The sequence below is a fragment of the Plectropomus leopardus genome, chromosome 22, assembly GCF_026936395.1.
Source record: "Plectropomus leopardus strain MGB_pleo_1.0 chromosome 22, ASM2693639v1, whole genome shotgun sequence".
NCBI classification, from domain to species: Eukaryota; Metazoa; Chordata; class Actinopteri; order Perciformes; family Serranidae; genus Plectropomus; species Plectropomus leopardus.
This window is the reverse complement of record NC_142197.1, coordinates 12,460,054-12,480,066: the sequence shown is the minus strand read 5'-3', so window position 1 is coordinate 12,480,066 and position 20,013 is coordinate 12,460,054. Positions and strand designations below refer to the sequence as shown.

General features: G+C 38.8%; 1 protein-coding gene across 1 annotated transcript in view; it reads right to left on the bottom strand.

Annotated features, from left to right (window-relative positions):
- Positions 1-20,013, bottom strand: part of cacna2d4a (calcium voltage-gated channel auxiliary subunit alpha2delta 4a) — a 112,906-nt gene that overhangs the window by 78,993 nt on the left and 13,900 nt on the right. The window contains exons 8-27 of the mRNA XM_088072791.1: positions 19,037-19,187; positions 17,102-17,176; positions 14,825-14,914; positions 14,520-14,633; positions 14,282-14,360; positions 13,126-13,259; positions 12,693-12,710; positions 12,135-12,212; positions 11,963-12,043; positions 11,784-11,858; positions 11,560-11,646; positions 11,365-11,436; positions 11,060-11,121; positions 10,750-10,817; positions 10,608-10,653; positions 10,341-10,438; positions 9,830-9,923; positions 8,457-8,549; positions 7,950-8,077; positions 5,004-5,072 (exon numbers count right to left, since the gene is read on the bottom strand). Coding sequence (XP_087928917.1) covers positions 5,004-5,072; positions 7,950-8,077; positions 8,457-8,549; positions 9,830-9,923; positions 10,341-10,438; positions 10,608-10,653; positions 10,750-10,817; positions 11,060-11,121; positions 11,365-11,436; positions 11,560-11,646; positions 11,784-11,858; positions 11,963-12,043; positions 12,135-12,212; positions 12,693-12,710; positions 13,126-13,259; positions 14,282-14,360; positions 14,520-14,633; positions 14,825-14,914; positions 17,102-17,176; positions 19,037-19,187 — 1,712 coding nt within the window. The remainder of the gene's footprint in view (positions 1-5,003; positions 5,073-7,949; positions 8,078-8,456; positions 8,550-9,829; positions 9,924-10,340; positions 10,439-10,607; positions 10,654-10,749; positions 10,818-11,059; positions 11,122-11,364; positions 11,437-11,559; positions 11,647-11,783; positions 11,859-11,962; positions 12,044-12,134; positions 12,213-12,692; positions 12,711-13,125; positions 13,260-14,281; positions 14,361-14,519; positions 14,634-14,824; positions 14,915-17,101; positions 17,177-19,036; positions 19,188-20,013) is intronic.

Below are 20,013 nucleotides of genomic sequence, written 5' to 3'. Positions count from 1 at the left end.
ATGGATGCTTCACACACATCCTCCCCGCAGCAGCAAAGGAGATGTGTGCAGCAGAGTTTTAAAGTGGTCACCCAAGACTGGTGTCACCAATTCCGTATCTGACCAAATGTCTCCCTTTCTGTTCCTGACTTATTTTGACGTTTGTGCTACATTTAAAGAAATCCCTTCTACTTGTTCTTGAGATATTGCATTCACAAAAATGACACGAACAAGGTTACAGCGACCTTGACCTTTGACCACCAAAATCTAATCAGCTAATTGTTGAGTCCAAGTGTGTACAAACGGGCGTACAAACTGAAAACAACATGTCTCTGACCTTGGCTATTGCCAGCGCAGAGGCATAAAAAGGTATCAGCTGAAGTACTCTATTGGTATCGGTATCCGATTGGAATCGGTGTTGTAATTTTTTAAACTATGCCCAGCCCCAGTCAATATGAACTGTTTCAACCTTAATTTGTGCTTTATGCCATTTTTAATACTTCACATAGTTATAGTATGTGCAAAAAAAGGTAAGGCTCTCCACCTGCAAAGTTTTCTTCATTCATTTTAAAGTATTAAATTCATTATTCAATTTTACGGGCCTTTGGCTTCTTTGATCCATGCTTGCGAATAGCAACACAGAGCTCGCTTCTTCTATAGATGGATAAGGACTGGTTGCTGTCTCAAGAGCTGTGCAAAAGAGTTTCAGACAGGTTCATTAGAGAGTCATTATTATGCAAATAATTTCTTTTAGCTGTGAATAGATGTGTTTCTCTTTTGTTTAACACAGTTAATCCAAAACAGATCTTTGTCAAAGAATATTTCAGCGTTGAACAGATGGTCTACTTACACAACTAAGCCGTCTATGCAGTAGAAAGATGCAAATACTTTTGAAATCTGTGCTACATGACCAGAGAAAACAAACACCTACAACTACCAGAATGCACTGCTCCACATCGGACCAATTCATGCTCCCAATGGTGGGAGATGTAATGCAAGCTATGCCGTTTTGAGATAGCAAACAATACAGTGGCGAGAAATAGGCTACGCAGTAACAGAATCTCAGTTCATATTTTATCAGCACTGCCTTGTTTCACATTTTGATTCCAGTATTTTCAGCCTCCAACTTAACAAACAGTACACAGCATGGCGCCTGCTTCTTGTTCACAAATTCTCGTATTACAGCCAAACACACCCACATTATTACAATATAAAGCTGATTCAAAAATTGGCAAAGTATCTCTTTAACTGATTTGAAAAAGGGTGTGGAAAATGTGTGAAACCAATGAAAAAGTGTTAAAGCAAGACAAGACTTCTGCTGTGCTAAGAGGGTGATGGTAAAGATCAAGTGTATCCTAGTTTCATTAAGCGTGTCTTCGCCATCGAAAAAGTGTAATTATTTGCATTTCAAAGAAAGTTACCACCTCAACTATAAAACACAGCAAATAGAATCTTTTGTCCACTGTCATGCTCAATAAATGAACTGAGGATGATTTCATCCAAAAAGTGCTTAAGTATTACATGCTCCATACATGTCAGACGATGGTAACGACACACTGAAGCTGTAAAGCAGTTTCTGTGTTGTGTTTGTGTACAGTGTTTACATTGCATTTTCTGAATTTATAGGGGAACCTCATATAATCTACATAAGTAACACACACTTATACAGGTATAGAATTCATGCCAAATGCGGATACAGTACAGTATGTGTGTGTGCACTCCATGACAGGACAGCTTTTAAATATCCTCGTGTTCAGAAAGTAAACGTGACCCTCGACGAGAAAGTTGCTCTCGCCTACGCAGCAAGGAACAGATGTAAAGAGGAAGTGAGCAAACTGATGAATAAGAGAAAGAATGACAAGACAGCGAAAAGAGAGTAACAAGGGCAAGAGGGAGACAGGGAAAAAAGAGCGGGGAAGGGCGACAGGTCTGACAGCTTTAGAAGTGCGGGGTAGAGAAAAGAGAGATGTATGTGAGGCTTTAACAGGGTAAGGAAGAATGTCAAAGGATGAAACACAATGAGTAGTGTGTGCATGTGAGTGTGTATCTTTGTGCGAGGGTGTGTTAAATAAAGTCAGAGAGAGCAAGTCCATAAAACATTGATACTGCCTTTCCCTCTGTGTTGTTACTGAAGTGAAGCAGCTGGTAGAAAAGCCTCTCCACTTGACACCCAGTGATGCCGCGGTGGATAAAAAAACATCTATGACCTTTGACCTCTTATCGGTGATCATCATCAGACAATCTGCCACTAACATACACAACTAGAAAAGTGCACTCAGTCCAGTGCAGATCTCTGCCAGGTAGCCACCCGAGCTAACGCCGGCCATTCTAGATGATTCATTTCAACAGAAGCTAAAAAAAATACACAGCTCGTCTATTTTTCACAGAGCTGCAGTGCATAGCACAGAGTATATCAAGATTTCCTGCTAACAGGTACTGTGAGTTAAATGTGCATACAATGTATTTATGACGAATAACGTATTTTAATGACACAGCCGGAAATCATTTATTCCATGTCATTCATGACTGGACTTTTAACTTTGTCTCGAGGCTACAGCACAACAAAGTAGCAAATAACAACAATAAACACTACAATTGACAAAAACAATAACCATTTTACTACATATACATGTGCACACAAAATGTTAGGCTGACTGGTCCAGTAGTTTTCAAGATTAGCTGCAGACAGACAAATACACATCCTTTCCCTGGCCAAGATAAAAATCAGTTGCTCTTTACATCATTTAAATTACCTGTACTACAAATCTTTTACTTTGCGTCTTCTTGAATAAATATTTCTTAATACTGTACTGTCATGTAAATGCTGTTTTCAAATATAATACTTATTTTAGATCTTTCTGCAATAGCAGAGCTCTGTTTTCCACAGACTGTGATGTTATTGTTTCCAAATAAGCAGAGACAGAAAGAAGGAAGCAAAACAGAGAAAAAAGAGAAAAAACGTAAGAATGAGAGGCAGTAAGATTAAGAGAGAGACAGCAACACATCTATTTTGAACTCTTTCTCACTTCTCCCTGTTTTCCACTTCCAAATATAACACGATTTTCACACCTGAGACAATTTCTACGAAAGCTGTGAAATACAGATAAGCGCGAGTGTTTGTGTGTGTGTGTTTAAGTGTGTGTGGAGTGTTTTTCTGTCCGTCTGTCAGCATAATGAGACACAAAATGCATGCAGCTATACGCAGACAGCACACACACAACTGCTGCTGTGAGGACGCAGTTCCAGTTGTCTCACTCAGATAACTATGACTGATGAGTGTGTCAGTCACAAATGGGCTTACCCAGACAAAACACACACACACACACACACACACACACACACACACACACACACACACACAGTAACACACACATCAGGAAGCAGTGAAACAAAGCCATAGACTACGAGCTATAAGTCAAGCAGACACCACACACATAGCCATCAGGAGCCTGAGCTAAATTAAAGATTAGGAGCTACTGAAGAAAACAAAAACAAATGCAACAAAGTTACAGTACTGTCCAAGTATCTCATCACAAATTTCATTTAGTAACTGTTCTGGACCGTTCGATCATTACACATGCTGCCACCAAAATCACAAACTTTGCACTACATATCCAATATGTTCACTATCGTTCAACATACTTTTGTGTACATACACAGTGGTATGTATCTTTGCAGATGCACTGAGCTGTAATTCACGTCACTTCCTGAGAGTGTCCTTGCCAGCTGGTGACGCCTAACCGTGGTAACTTGTGCCAACCTCAGCTCAACTGGCAATATAAATAAATAAAGAGTTTGAAAGATTTTTCTTCGCAATTTTTCCCTTCATTGATAGGACAGCTGCACAGACAGGAAAGGGTAGAGAGTAGGGACAAGTTGGATTGAAATCCAGGCTGCTGCCAATGCCTCATACTTTTATATACTTATACATAAACTGGAGTATTATCGATGTTACAGTCTGCTGATTGTTGTCTGTTGTGACTGTTGTCCCCTGACGCATTGCATTGTGAAATACAATATATGCTGACAGTGTCCTATGTTTTCATACTGTACTATTTTACCAGAAATAGTACTCAATTCACAAAGTATTAATTGCGTACGAAGGTTTCGAACATGCTGAAAAAAAATCTAAATTTACTGAATAGGCATTGAGATAAGATTCTTAAATTCTTTACTGGCAGTATTTTGTGAATATTCTCTATTATCTCTATTCACATTTAATATATACATTACATATATTTTTGTATCCACAGTAATTACTTAAATGTGAAATTATCGTATGTCTACTGTTTCCGATATTTTTTAAATTAAAAAAAGTTTATTGTTAAACTGTAAAATAAAATTACTAACATATCAGAAGTATCTTGTCATCGCCTTTTTATCATTACTGATACTGATCTCAGTATTGGCCTCAAAATCAAGTGTTCGGCAAGCCAAGGTATAACCACAGTGTCTGTTTAAATGGTTTTTCCTATCGTACATCTTTACATTTTAGACAAACTGCACACAGCTCGAAAAAATGATCTTGTCATCAAATGTCAATGTCTTAGAGCAACTTCCAGTGGGAACAAAAAACAAGCTAAACTCTTTTTCTTTTCTGTTGCAACAAAACAAAACCATGACCAAAGATGCGAGTCTGTCATTAGTTTGTCTTGGCCTTAATTTCACAACACAATGAGCATGTCTGTGACAAATCAGCACGTCATTGCCAAAATGATTAGAATGCAATGCTACCAGCAATCAGCATCCAATCAGCAAGTTCACGTCATAAACAAATCAGCCAAGTGAAAAGTGAAACTGCAAGAAAAGACAGACAGGGATAAGAGAGAAAGAGCTGAGAATGAAGAGGCAGAAGATGATTCAAACATGTGGAGGGAGTGCGCATTGTAACACATAAAGAAAGTAAAATAAATAAAATTAGAAGTACATGTGAGGGAGAGAGACAGAAATCAGCAAAAAAAATTTGTGTAAAAGATAGAAAAAGAATGTGTATCCATAAAAAAAACCAAAAACTGTCACCCTACCTCCAGCGATGGCAGTTTTCTTGCCCACAGTAACAGAGACAGCAGTAGTGGCGATCACTATCCTCCCCGCTGGTGGAGAAACACACACACAATTAGCAAAAATTTACAGAACTTTTTCAACACACGCATGCAGAAACATGGGTGCATGCTTTCACATCAAAAACACACACATATTCCTTCCAAATGTGTACACATGCTTGAGAATATGCATGCACGGGAGCTGAAAAGGAAAAATGTTCCCTGAAATATTTATTTTCTCACATAGTGAATTTGCAAGTCTGTGGCACTTACTGTGATAGTGACAGCTGAAGTGATAGTACAGATTCGCCAAAATGTGTTTTTGTAAAATATGTGGGTGACAGATTGAGTGAGACTCGGTTGGTAATATTTAATACAGTCGTGCATTCGTCTTGTGTGTGCCTATTCAAAGCCACCATGCCAGCTGATGCCAACCAAGCCACAGATTCAAGCCAGATTAACATTTTAAGTGTTACGTAACACAGAATATGAGAGCTAAATGACTAACACACTCATAACAGAGGGACTCTGTGTGTGTCACTAAGTGTTTCTATGTGCCCTACGTTTATATTTTTGCATAACGGTCATGCATTCAGGAAATACCGCATTTTGTATGAGAATATTTCTTTGTGTGTTTACCATCAAATATTTTAGCATAATGCAGCACAAGGTCAAAGGTACAAGCTAGATTTATTTGTCATTTTTTTAAAATGTGGTTTAAGAAGAAACGAAGTTAAAGGTAATACAGCTAACACACTCCATGAAATCAGATTTTTACTTCTCAACAAAAATTCATTTAAGAAAAGAGAGGTAACTCAGCACAATGCAAATGAACCAGAAAGCTTGTTGATTCCCTGCGAGAGGTGAGGAGAGGAGCTTCCTGTACTTTAATTGCATGCTCATGCAGTGATGGAAAGACAGACGGAGGTGGAGGAATGAAACAAGAAAAAAGGGACATAGAGCTAGAAAAAGAAAATAAAGATGGTTGAAGAAATGGAAAACTGAGACCACAGGGCCTGTCATGCTTTGAAATTAGGGGTGAGAAAGACCAGGACGAGAATGAACAAAAGGAGGCGGCGTGCCAAGTATAAGTAAGAGTTTTCCTCTACCCTCCTCCTCCTCTTCTGCCTCCCTTTGTTTTCTCCCTCCCTCCTCCGCTTGGAGCTCCACCTCCTCTGCACTCGAGGTGGTGCTATAGTCAGCCTCATAGTCCCTGAATACATCTGAACACAACAAACTACATCTAACATCAACCTAAAACATATGAAATACACTTTTTTTACATTTATACTTAAATGCCAAAGTTTGAAATGATGGCAGCATGATAAAATGTTTCATCACGGTATATTAACATGAAACATTTATTGCTATCTTAAACAGGACTAAGAAATAGAGCTTTAAACTTTTTCTAGTGTGAACATCCTATATGGACTAGTAGCTTTGAAAGGGACAGTTTACACCCAAATAAAAAATACATATTTTTTTACTCTCACCTGTAGTGCTATTTATTAAACTAGATTGTTTTGGTGTGAGTTGCCAAGTGTCGGAGAAATTTGCTATCGAATATATGCAACAAGATGGCACTTGACTTGTGGTGCTCAAAATGCCCCCCCAAAAATATATATATATAGGGCTGTCAGCATTACGATGCGATTAAGGTCCATAAGTAACTTAAATTGTGCTAATCTCTGGCCGACATCCCTGTCTTTAAGAGGCCGTACCGGGCTGATGACCTAAGGAATCCAGTGGTACCAACCATGTCATACTAGATTTTTAGGAAGGGGGGCAAACAACGCTCCAAGGTTAAGATAAATTTTTGGGATGGAAAGACAGCATGGCCATCTAACAGGGGTCCCTTGACCTCTGACCTCAAGATATCTGAATGAAAACGGGTTCCATGGATACCAATGAGTCTCTCTTTTACAGACATGCCCGCTTTATGCTAGTCCCATGCAATTTTGTGTTAAAAGGCAGACATCTTTATGGCCCTCCAACACTCGACAACTCACACCAAAAACAATCTAGACTGATAAATAACATCACAGATGAGAGAGGGAATATATATTTTTGATTTCTAAATGTAATGCCATCTGTAGATTTAACACATGCAGTATAAAAGCTGCTAGGTGTGGGGTTTAGATGCTGTGTGTAATAATAAACAATCTATAAAACACAACTTTATTTAATCTGAACCTATGGTTAAGTGGGGAGGTAGATATACACACACTCACGCTGTACTTTGTCATGAGGGAGGGCAGTGTTATCAGCTTTGCACTCAAAATACCACAAAATTACATTTAAGTCTGCACTATTTAGTAAGAGATTAAATTCAAAATCCTGTCCTTTGTTGCTGCCTGAAGCACTTTGCAGCAAACATGTTTTTTTAAAAGTACTTTGAAAATACATTTCATTCCAGCAGAGCTAAATAAGAAAATTAAATCCGGAGGCAGAGAGGGGTCAGGCTCAAAATCCCGTCGTTTTACTGTCCGCCATGTCTAGACTGCATATTCAGATGGAGTTAAGTGTTAGTATGATGTGATGATAAAAATGATGTCAGTTAGCTTTGTCAGTCTCGAGCTGCTGATTATTTTTCACAACATCAAAATTCCCAGAATATGAACTGATGTGAAGAATAAACCTAAAAAGAACATTCATTGACACTGAAGTGACACTTCATGGGCACTTTTTGAAATTTTCCAAACCTGTGTTGGATACAAACTACATAAATGTACAACAATGTAAACAGACGGGAGCGGTTACAGCCTGCAGGCTGTAGAGAAATGAGCCTGTCACTGAGAGATTTTTGGCTCAACCTGCTGAACGCGGCTGAGAAAATTGGAAATAAAAAAAGCACAGAAAGTGTTTTGTGTCCGTGCGTGTGTGTGTGTGTGTGTGTGTGTGTTTGCTCAGTAAAGGTATATCCTTTACCTCTTGTCTCCTGTCTGGGCATGTAGTACAGAAACTTCCCAGCTGGGTACTCGGATGCTCTGCGGTACCACAGTGGGAAATGGTCCAATGTGAACATATTCTCCTTGTCTGCGGAGGTCAGGAAAGTCCTGTGGAGAGATAAAAATAAACTTAAAAAGAGAAACTTACATATCCTGACTTATTATCAGGAAAAGAAAAGAAAGAAAACTGAAAAGGAGGACACAATAAAGAGCACATCAGGCAGATTTGGAGAAAGTTGAGGAAGGAAAAGAGTGAGAAATGCATAATATTGTGCTCATTACCAGCTGCCCTTTTGTTGACCACCAGAGGGCGAACTCTCACCTTTAATTCCAGCTTCTATTCAGCTCTTATATTACTATCTCTCTCATAACTCACTACATATGTTTTAACACTCGATTTATCCACTGTTTTAAACCTTTTGGTTGTAGACATTGAGGTTTGGTGTGATGATATTTAATATTAAAAATGACAGTTATTCTAACTCACTTTGCAGTTCTTTTCTCAATTCCAGCGTATCTCTGAAATCTCATCAGGCCTGAACGAGTCCCCAAGAATGCTGTTTCTACCCCATCGTCCATACTGAAAGACAGAGAGAGAACATGACACAAACAAAAAGAGCAAAACAGATAGAAGGGTGAATATTTTCAAAAAATAAAGGGATTAATTATGTTGCTTTAACTTATCATCATGAAGTAAATGTGGATTACACAATATAATAGCTATACAATAAAGACACCATCAGTGTTTAGATTGGTTTTGTATAAGGCTCGCTTTCACTGTGCAGTTCTGTCTGCCGCCGGGTACGATCTCCCAGGAAATGAAGGCTTGATTTACAGCACAAAGGAAGTGTGTCCAGGGTTCCTGCAGCTTAAGGCAAAGTAGATTTAAGACTTTAAGACTATTTTTAATGCCACTCGCAATAAAGTTTGAGACCAACTTCCTCATAACCAAAACTGAAAGCCAATTTTTTGTCGAACTGTTTATTGTTTCATAAAACATGACTTTTTTGTCCATTGAAAAATTTTATAATCTATGTCAAATGTTGAAAAAAACAGCCTTTTTAGTGGTGACCAGATGGAATACAATGAGCAAATTACATTATCATAAACATATATATTTGGTTTACCAAGAGTAGGGGGAAATATCTGGCATTTCTGGCTGTTTCTCTGAGCCATTGTGTGTTTCTGTCTGCATGTGAGATTCCACTGCTTGGATTCCCATCATAACTAGTGTAAGTTACCAAGTATGCTAAGATTTTACGATGCAAAATTAGAAAAACATGATTCATAAAATCCCACTTCCCTTGTCTGAGCATTCTTAAGACTTTTGAATTATTAATTTAACTTCATTTACCATCAATTAAGGCCTAGGATTAATAAATTACATTTCTTTTAACTCTTTTTTAGGATACGTGGGAACCCTGAGTGTGTCAACCATTGGGCAACTAAAACAGAAGGATAGCACTTTTATTTTTTCCCAATAGTTATTGGTAGCCATCCTCAATGTAAGTCCATATATGTAGGTGCTACCCCCAGTAGCAGAAGCAGCGGACGGTGGAACAACTGAAGTAACTGTGGTAGCTGCTGGGCTCTGAGGAAGATGGAAAGCAATCTAGTTGTCTTTGGGACAGCAGCAAAAACAAAAATACCACTTGGAAAGACTTTTTCCACTTGAAACATTTATGTGGGTGTGCAAGTGTGTTACTACAGTTGGTAACTTTAATGAAAATAAAAGCATCACAGTGACCGAGTCACAAACTTTCTAATTTTACAGCTGAACAGTACAATAAAATATGTTTCTGAAACCAATCTTTGTCTTTTCTATTTCTAGAAATTACGAACTACAGCTTTATTACTCACCCAGATGTGTTGAGCATGAGTGCGGTCCAGTAGGCTTCCATAGGAGCCGTGACCACAGCATCAAATAGAGTTTGCTGCAACAACAGCTCATCGCCTGTAGAGAGGAGAAAACATAAACAAGAGGAAGACGAAAAATAGATATTAAGTTTTGAGCCAACAGTTTAGAAGATAAAAATCACAGTGTAACTACAAGAGCCAAACAATAATGCTGAACAAAGGCCAGACAAAATTCAGAGAGAAACAATAAAAAAAACCCAATAACTACCCATACCAACAAGAGTAAGTACAATTCAAAGAATATTAGCAGTAAACACATAAATAATAGTACTAGTAATGAAATTAAACATGATCAGGACAGAATAAAAGAATAAATAAAAACAGAAGTTGAATTAAAATAGACAACATCGCATAAAAGCAAGTATACAAATACACAGTATTGCAGTATTGTTCGAGTTGCAGGATTAAAGCCTGTTTTATTTTTCCCAATTTAAAGTTTTTAGGGGAAACTTACACTCCAGATCTGGTTCTTTGCCAGTGAGGTATAGCACCACAGCCTGCAGCTGGCTCAGCTTACGATGGGCTGGGTCTATGTCTGTCTCACAGTAGGTCCTACAAGAACACACACACACACACACACACACACACACACACACACACACACACACACACACACACACACACACACACACACACACACACGACAAAAATGTACTGTAGTCATATTTTCATGAGGATCTACAACCATAATATCCATGTCTGCTAGTTACACAATACTTACCATTCGCTGGCTATGCTCAGGTCTGGAGCCAGTAAGTCATGGAGACCTAAAGCAAAAAAGATACGAGAGAGAGAACGAAAAAAAACAGTAAGCCAGGAACAAACAAATATACAGAAAGCCAAGACAGAAGAAAAAGACTCACCCTCTTCAACAGAGACGTTTCCAATGAAGATATACTCTCCATATCCTCGAGTCAGCACAATACCCAGACTGATCACACATACAGAAGTTATTTGTTATTGGCAGGATGAATCTTATGTTATTAGGTGTTATTTCTTATGATAGGTATTTGTTTCTACTTTGATTCTCGACAAAATATTACTGCTAACTTTGATGCTATGTTTTTGCAATTAATTATTTCATACAGGCAGACATCTGTTGCTTTGTTGAATATGATGGATATTTTGAAACCTGTCAATTCAAGTAATTTTTCAAAAAATGATCAGACAAACCTGAATGGTGTCTCATTGATGTCGGTGTAGAAGTAATCATTCTTCAGGAATATCACTCTCGTCTGGGAGAGACAGAGAGACGGATAGTTTTTTAAAAATGTTTTTGAACACAGAAAGACAGCTTGTACATAAAAGATAAAAAAACACAAATGGACGAGTAAAACCTGTCAACTCAAAGGAAGCAAAACTTGGATAAAAAAATGACAACAAAGCTTCAAAGGAAGAAAAATAGTAAATGTTATCTCCGATCTAACGGTGTCTGTTGCTGACTTGACACAAACACACTCAAAAACAGAAGTACTCACTCCTTTATCCACTGAAGTTCTCACGTCTAAAGACAACTTTCCAGTTTCTCCTTTAACCATGGCTGTCCGCAGCTTAAACAGACATCACAAACTCAGCGCTTTCATCGTAACAAGAACAACATAATTCACACTGACACACTCAAAAGTAAAACGAGAATTGAAAGAGACATACATGTGTGTTTGTGTGTTTCCTACCTTCTCTTCAGTGTCTTCCCATTCCACCTCTGCTAGATCAACACTGTTATAGTTGGGTTTCGGCTTTAAATTCTTGCCCTCCTTATACTGTTACACAAACAAACGCAGAAACAAGTGCTTAGGAACCTATTCAATTTTATTATGTTTGTTTAATTGCCAATAGCAGAGTTAGAGTTTCAACACTTTTTCAGCTCTAATAATTAATTGTATAATACGGTCTGTACCAAAGGTCGTAGGTCAGGATGAGACAGAATGTAGCCATTGTTGGTGATGAGGTAGGCGTAACCATGGACACCCAGCTGAAAAGAAAATATGGACAAAATGTATAAATTGTTGATAGCTGTATGTTTCCAGTATTTAATCCCTGTTAAAGACTGAGTGGCATACATTGTGGATGGTTTACCTTGTATCTTGGCGCTAATCTCATCAGTTCTCTCAAGGCCACATCAGTTCCCACCACTCCCAGCAGAATCCCATGTGACAACTACAGGAAACACACAGCAGCTTCATAAATGCACAATTTCAGGTCACATTACGGGTAAAGATATTAATGGTGATAAAAAATTAAAACTCACAGTTTCTTTCTTCTTGCTGAACACGGGCATGGCCACCGAGGTCATCAGGAGCAGGCTTTGGGCCTGACTGTTAAACAGCTGTAATACACACACATACACACACACACACACACACACACACACACACACACACACACACACACACACACACACAGAACAGACACAATGACTCACTCCACGCTGTTTTTGTTGACAAGGTAGATTTGTAAACTAAATTATGGAAAAAACAACTGTAAATATAAATAAAGTTGATTCCTGATGACCAAAGATGGAAGAAGAGGTAAATGAAGATGGTTTAGAGGACAATGTTAAACTTGCATGCTATCCTTCAGGTTTCTGCTGAGCTAGGCTAGGCACTAGAGACTAGATGCTAACTAGAAGCCAACTTTAGCATTAAAGCAGAGGCACAACGAAATTAACAAGAAACAACTGTTAGCTGTTGGCTGTAAATACAAGGATAAGTGAGCCAATATAGGTACTATATACTATATTTTCATGGCTGATGCTACTTAAAAAGGAAGTTTAACAAACACACACTAAACCTCTCAGTATGATTACCTCTTTTGTATTCGGGAACTGAAGATGAAGATGAAGGAAAGACAACAACAAGCATGAAATGGCAGTGAACAGATATGTCACATATGGTACAGATGAAAACAGATATTTAAATAAAGGAGAACATAAATACAGAAAAGCAGGCAGAGGGGAGGTAGCAAGAAATGAAAAGTTTTTGCTTGTTGCCAACCAAAAATCTACAGATATCAGTTTAAGCGTATGATGTTTAGACATTTTTTTTAACTGCTTTACCTCGCCTTCAGACAGTCGGACGGGAAACTAAAGTCATTATCTCAAAGCCACCATACTCCATTGACAAAATTAGTAATTTTACAAAGCAAAAAAAAACTGCCCTGCAGAAAGAAATCTGTATAATGGATCATTATGTCAGATAATACTGACACAAGGTAACAGTAATTGGAGGAAGCAGACTAACCACACTGTCCATATAAGCCTCAGTCCAGATGATGTCATGATCATGGTTGATGACCATTGGCCGGCTGAGAACATGGAGGTACTCCATTACATTTTCCTGGACATCAGCCAGAGTGGAGACGTGTGTGTAGTACCCTGCGAGACACGCAAATACATGTACACACATACTGTAAATATAACAAATTACTCAGATGGAAAAACTACTGTAGGCCCCATAAATTTTAGCAAAGAAAATATTCACCATATTATTTTTATCTTTCTGGTTCTGGCATTTGGGTATTACATTTGGGGCAGCAATTTAATTTATCCGGCTTCAAATACCAAGTATTCCCAGAAACACTTTGTTGTTTTAAAAAAAAGCTTGAATCTCTCATCAGTGCAAATGTGTCTGTCGTTTTTTTAAAGCTTGGCTTAGTCTAAGGTTTATGGCATTTCTACAACTGGGAGACGATGACGTCAATGGGATACCTGCAGGGAAGCTGCTCAGTGACAATAGGCTACTGAGGCACTGCCAGGTATGAATATGTGAATGTGTGCAACCTTTTCCCCCTTCGTAATGTCTGCCCAAGAGTGCTGCTGTGAATATTATTCAGTTGACCTGCTTACTCAAGTAAAACTGAAACTCTATATAGGTTCTTGCAGCAGTGTAACATTTGCAGGTTTGTCTACTTATGACAGAAATTTTGTGGTTGGCAGAAGCGACTGCCAGTGCACGCAACAGAGAGGAGTGCACCTGTTACCTATTACACACAGAGACACACACGCAGATATGATATTTCTTGGCCGGGGATGTGTTTACAGCATATCTGTGTTGATAATCAGGTATTTAGTCAGGGATTTTTGGTGTGCACAGAGCAGGATAAAGTGATTATTTTCAGGTCTTAGCTGCTGCGTGACCCTATGTAATTCACAAGAGGGCAGCACCTGATACCCAGTCCTGTACTGCACCACCTGGGAACACCCCACACGGCCAACAGACCTCTGTTCTGGCTTTTTTGTTGAAAAGTTGACACTTTTTTATAGTAGTTTTGCTGACAACCTTTATGCTGAAATTACTTTAACAAATTTCATGTCAGAATCAGAGCTTCAACCTCGCAACCTTTATGTCACAAAGCAGATTATCTGGCCTTTAAGGTGGTGATTCTTCCCTATCTTACCCTTGTTGTTGCAGGCAATCCATTTAACATTATCTGCAAATGTCATCTCTCTTCCAATCAGATAGGTGAACACTCGAACCTGGAAGGACAATAAGTGAAATGTGATAAAACTCCACGCATTTGTTGCTCCAGACAGCTTTGATAATACATTCTCAATAATTTGAAATGGTGTGCTTACAGTACATTTCACTGGTGCTTGTGAGCTGTTTATGCTTATGTGTATATTTGTGTGTCATACCCGTCGTTCTGGCCAGTTTAACTTCTCAAAAACATCCTGGAAGTCCTCCATGGCTCCGTCTGTTATAAGCATGATGGCCTGGTTACACAGGCTACCCTGGCCCTGTGCTGTAGCCTGGACAGACAGACAGACAGACAGACAGACAGACACACACACACACACACACACACACACACACACACACACACACACACACACACACACACACTTTACATGATCTTAGAAATTGGACTGAAAAGTGCTGAGCGCTGGAAATCAGTGGACCCATGAATTGTGTGATGTGGTTGTTATAAAGAGGCACAAACCTCGTTGAGAATCTTGAAAGATTCCTTCATTGCATTTTTTACTTTGCCCTCGCCTTTGACATGAAGCTCTTCAACCAAAAGCTTGAAATGCTGCAGAGAGACACGTAACAAATAGACAAAAAAAAAAGACATAATCACTTAGCCATGCATGTTATCCTTTTGGTAAATGCAGGAGAGCAGGGAGAGAGATCACGAGGGAGTGAGTAAAAGAGTGTAGAGGACGGATTATACTCGGCTCCCTGGCACACTGACCAATTACGACAAAGTCACTACAACACCAGGAGGTAATCAGGATTAATCAACACTGACACACACACAAACACAGACGGCTGCACACTCTATGATGAATGGCCATATTGTTGCAGGTTTCACCATTGTGGAGACCAGAGATAGAAATAGCCTTCATGGCTCTAAACACCCTTTTATATCCCTGACAACTGTAAATTATTGCTGTGGTTATTATTGCATACTGTATATGCTGTTTAAAAAAGAACTAAGTCTAGAGACCTACTGAGCATGTTCTTTTAACTAAGACTGTAAAAGGTATTTAGTAATAACCATGAAATAACCAAGATATGGGATAAATTGCTTAAATATGTAAAAGGATGTAAAAAATGTTGCTTCTAGGTTTATGAACAGAGCTTTGAATGTCTGTCATTACATACATAAAAAATCCTCAATTGAATCAAGTGATACATTAGACAAAATGAGTTACTTTTTTATTAAATCAACTTATAGATAACTTATGGAAACATTGCTTGCAATTATCCACCTACCACCATCTCTTCCCCTCTCTATGTCACGCTTGCTCTCTCTCTCAGAACCCTGACACATCGAGCTGATGGCCAGCTGGCAGTCAATGTCGGGCCATCGGTGTGCAGCTGCCGCTTTAGCTTTTGTGGTGTGTCCCGCACAATTCCCGCACTAGTCGGTTGTTTTTCGGCCTGTTCAGCATGTTGAATCAGCATCAACAAAGCCATCAGAGCTGTTGGAGCCCATCAGGAAATGAAAAACCTTTGATTTTATGTTTAGATCCGTGCATGAAAAGGAAAAAAAAGAAGAAAACTAACGGCTACAATACTAAAGTTAAGAGGGCAAGGGATTGAAATAAACTTGTTGTATTAGGTAAGTTTTTAGCCACTGAGCTCTTTAGCAGAGATAGTTCGCACTTGTTATTTTTCGCTAGTGGACAATAAATATCCATGTTGTGTTGTTAATGTGCTAACTGGCCAACTACCGTCTTGAATGCAGATTAGTTTGGTGTGTCCCTTTAAACATACACACATACAATGGCACCCAGTCCTTGTCTCAGTCCTCAAACTCACAATTGTGCTACCATAATTCATATGAAGTTTGGAGTGGTTGAGCAGTGTGGATTGGTGCAGGCATTAAAAAACCCTGACATTACTATTTTGGATTACACAAGTCGGAAACAATCCTAAATACGGAAACTAGTTGACTGGTATTGTAGGAATTCTTAGATAAGAGCTGCAAAAGTGAGGATTTTCTTCCTGAGAATGTGTGTATGTGTGTGTCCAACATGACTTTATGTGTAAGTGTGTCAGCCAACATCTGTAAGCCCATTCTGTTACAGCCTGCCTCTCTAGACATTAAACCAATCAAATCCTTTGCTGACAGGTCATGTGGCCTACTTAAAATTGAAAGCGGCCAGCGACCTCACCTGATCTGCAATGATGTGAAGGGGAGTGAAAGTAGGGCATACATCCAACACATAACTCACACACACACACACACACACACGCAGACTAAGCAGGTGTTGGTATTTGAAAAACAACAGAACAGATGAGGGGAGAAGAAAAAAAGAAAGCAGCAGTGAAACAATGAGGTATTAACCTCTTAAACCCCACTGATGTGCCAATTATTACAAACTCACACTTTGCATCCAAAAATAGAAAAATGTTATGGCTTTGTGAAGGAGATGAAAAAGAGGAGATGGACAATGAGGACAAGGACCGAAGAGGAAGAAATGTCTGCATTCTCAAATAAAATACTAGTGGAGTCAGAGTACTTTTATCACACGTGAACATAAACTGAGGGGTCTCATCAGTAAATCCTCTAATAGACAGACTGAACACCGATAATACACGTTCACTGTGAAGTTTCAACTGTGATGTTATGAAAGCACAACGTCTTCAGAGGATTAGTGAGAAGGAAGCCTACGATTAATAGGTTAGCAGAGGTTAAGTGAATTAATTAGTTTGTCTGCGTTGTCTGTGTGTCTCTTGTGTCTTGTGTGTGTGTGTTTGTGTGTGTTACCTCTCTGTTGTCCAGATCAGCTTGTACCAACATGCCCTTGAAGCATGGCTCCACGTAGCGAACATAGTCGCTGTACTGGAGAGAGAAACAAAATGATTAACTCAATATAGTCAGTCATCTGCTTGATAAACAGTCAGCCTGGTTAGCTTTTATAATAGGCGATTTTTAAGAGTTATTGTAGGTTTATTACCTTCAAATCAATCACTCAAACAATCTCTAAATATCACAATATCCTTTAACTATATAAGTGGAGAATGAGGATGGTTGTAACACGAGATAGAAATAACACTTCTTGAACAAGCTACAAATAACCTGAATTACTCTGCAGACGCTCAGTTTAACCCTTGTGCCTCATGTGAGGAAGTAAAAGACAGCCGAGTTCATAAGGAAAGGATAGGACTGAGGTGTCCAGGTTGAATTTTTTGATTCAGTAGTTGCACTTCTGAATGCTTAAATGTTGATAGTGTAACACATGATGCAAGACTGCTGTTTATAATTATCTCGATGTTTGGTCCAACAGACCCAAGAATCTCTTTAAAAGGGCGAGGAGGAATAACATCTGTGGAACAAACTGAGGGGTACATCTTCAGAAAATTAAGAGAAACTGGTTTAAACTGGTTAAAAACAGCAGAGTAAAGGACAGTGATGGATGGGTTATAAAAAGGGGCTGTGATCACAAGTGATAGCAACTTTGTCGACAAAGAAATGGAGGAAAAGTTTCTGAAGAAACACCAAGACAAGAGGATTGTAGTGTGTTAAGAATATCATTAATAGTAATAAAAAGACACTTAAAATTATATCAGAAAAACATATCTTGCCGCCTTGGCTTTTCCAGTTTTCTGATATATGCACCAGCATTTTAACATGTCAAAGACACCTGCAGCTTGTCTTTACATGGTGTTAAAAAGTCATTAAACTGTTGAATAAAAAGCTTTCAATATCTTGTGTTTTTGCCCTGATCCGTATTTTATAATGTTAAATTTGACTCCACACATGTTACAGCTAACCCAGACTATGGGGTGAACTGAAGCATTTCACTCTTTGTGTTCAGATTCAAACCTTGCATTTTCTCTTTGTGTTACAGGGATAACAGCTACACCATCTAACAGTAGACGCATGCAACAAGTATGTATTGCATTTTGATCGCACTGTCCTAAAAGAGATTCAAGATACAGACAGAAATGTCAAAAATGTTACAAACATCCTGTCTCTTCTACATTTATTTACTCCAGCAAACATGTGATTCTGTGAAAAACAAACTATTTGAGTATTAATAACATATATTTATATCTGGGGTGCCCAGTGGCTCAGCAGCTGCAGGTGCAGGTGCCCCTTCCAAAAAAAAGTGTATATAAATATTTATGTTAAATGTTTGAGTGTATTTTATCAACTGGTAAAATCTCAATACATTAAACCGATTCAAAGACAAATTACACTGAGTTATTCCTTACAAGAATTTGTGTTTTAAACCCTTCTCCCAACTGAGGACATCTGATTTTAAAATAAAAATCTAGCACTGATTTTGCCGCGTGGTCACTCCATCGAAAAGAGTGCAGCTTTAAATTCTGTGTAAAAACAGCTTAAGGGCAGCGGATTTGCCAGAGGCGTATGATTACACACGCAGTAATACCAGGATAAACCATGCTTATTACACCGATCTGTGGTTGCAGGGCTACACGCGGCCAAAATCCTGAAAAACCTTAAAACAAAATGAATTTTAAAGCTTTGATGTTACTGAAAAGTAAAAAGGCTTGTGTGAATCGAATGTTTGATGTGTGTACTTGTGCCTGCGGGTGTCTGTTTCTGTGTATTGTCCCCAGTCACTGCGCTGTACCTGAGTATTAGCTCATCTGTTTTAATCTCAATGGCACGCACACTAGGACTTAGACTGCTCATGTGTGTCTGTGTTGTGTGTAATTGTGTATGTGTACTTACAGCTATGATGTTAACAAAGTCATTTTCTCCCAGTGTGTCCAGGATTGTATTGATTGTGTGTTTGGCTATGGTCATTCTGAGTCCCTTCATACTGCCACTGACATCCACCACGATGACCACGTCTTTAGGCGAAGTGGCTGCCTGGATATACCTAGAAACACACAGACAGCTGAATGTATAACTTCATCTTCATTAAAACCATCGGTGTCAATTTCAGCAGGAATGCTGAGGACATGGACAATTTTGTTCCCATCACTTCATCAAAGCAACATTTTTTTCAAAATGTTCTGAAAAATAGGTGGCACCAATGTTAACTGACAAATGAGATCTGCAAAGCACTGAAGATCATGACCCAGATCATCCACTCCACCAGCACTTTATCCCCCTTCCTTCTGCACGCAGGTATGGACGACCCATGTGCAGAAGGGCCCATTTCAGCAAGAGCTTTGCTCCCACAGCCAAACAAGCTCTAAATAAGTAACCTTTAAAATTCACTCTGATGTGTCAAATGCCAATCCATGTCTTTATCTGTTGTATCAGTTCTGTGTGTCTTAAATGTGTGTGCTATGCATTGTTTTTTTGTGTCCTATATATGCACTTGCTATGGAAAAGAATTTCTTCCTTTAGGACAAATAAACTATCTCTACAGCTATATATCAATGCAATGTGAATATAGCAGAAACAAATGTGCATTGTCTAAAAAGTAAGCCTCTGTACATGGGGCGCCCGCTCTACCAGCTGAACAATTGGGCGCCCCATGTACAGAGGCTGTCCGACCTGCAGCCCTTTGCTAATTGTCCTCCCCTCTCTCTCTCACCCTGTCACACTTGAGCTGTCCTGTCTCTTATTTAAAAAAAAGTAACTTTAACAAATTCTTGACACAGTTTCTTCTTGTGCAAGTTTTCTGTCCCCTCTCTGTGAACATGACAACACATCTGAGCTATTAGTGTCAAGGGGGTTATAAATACATTAAAATG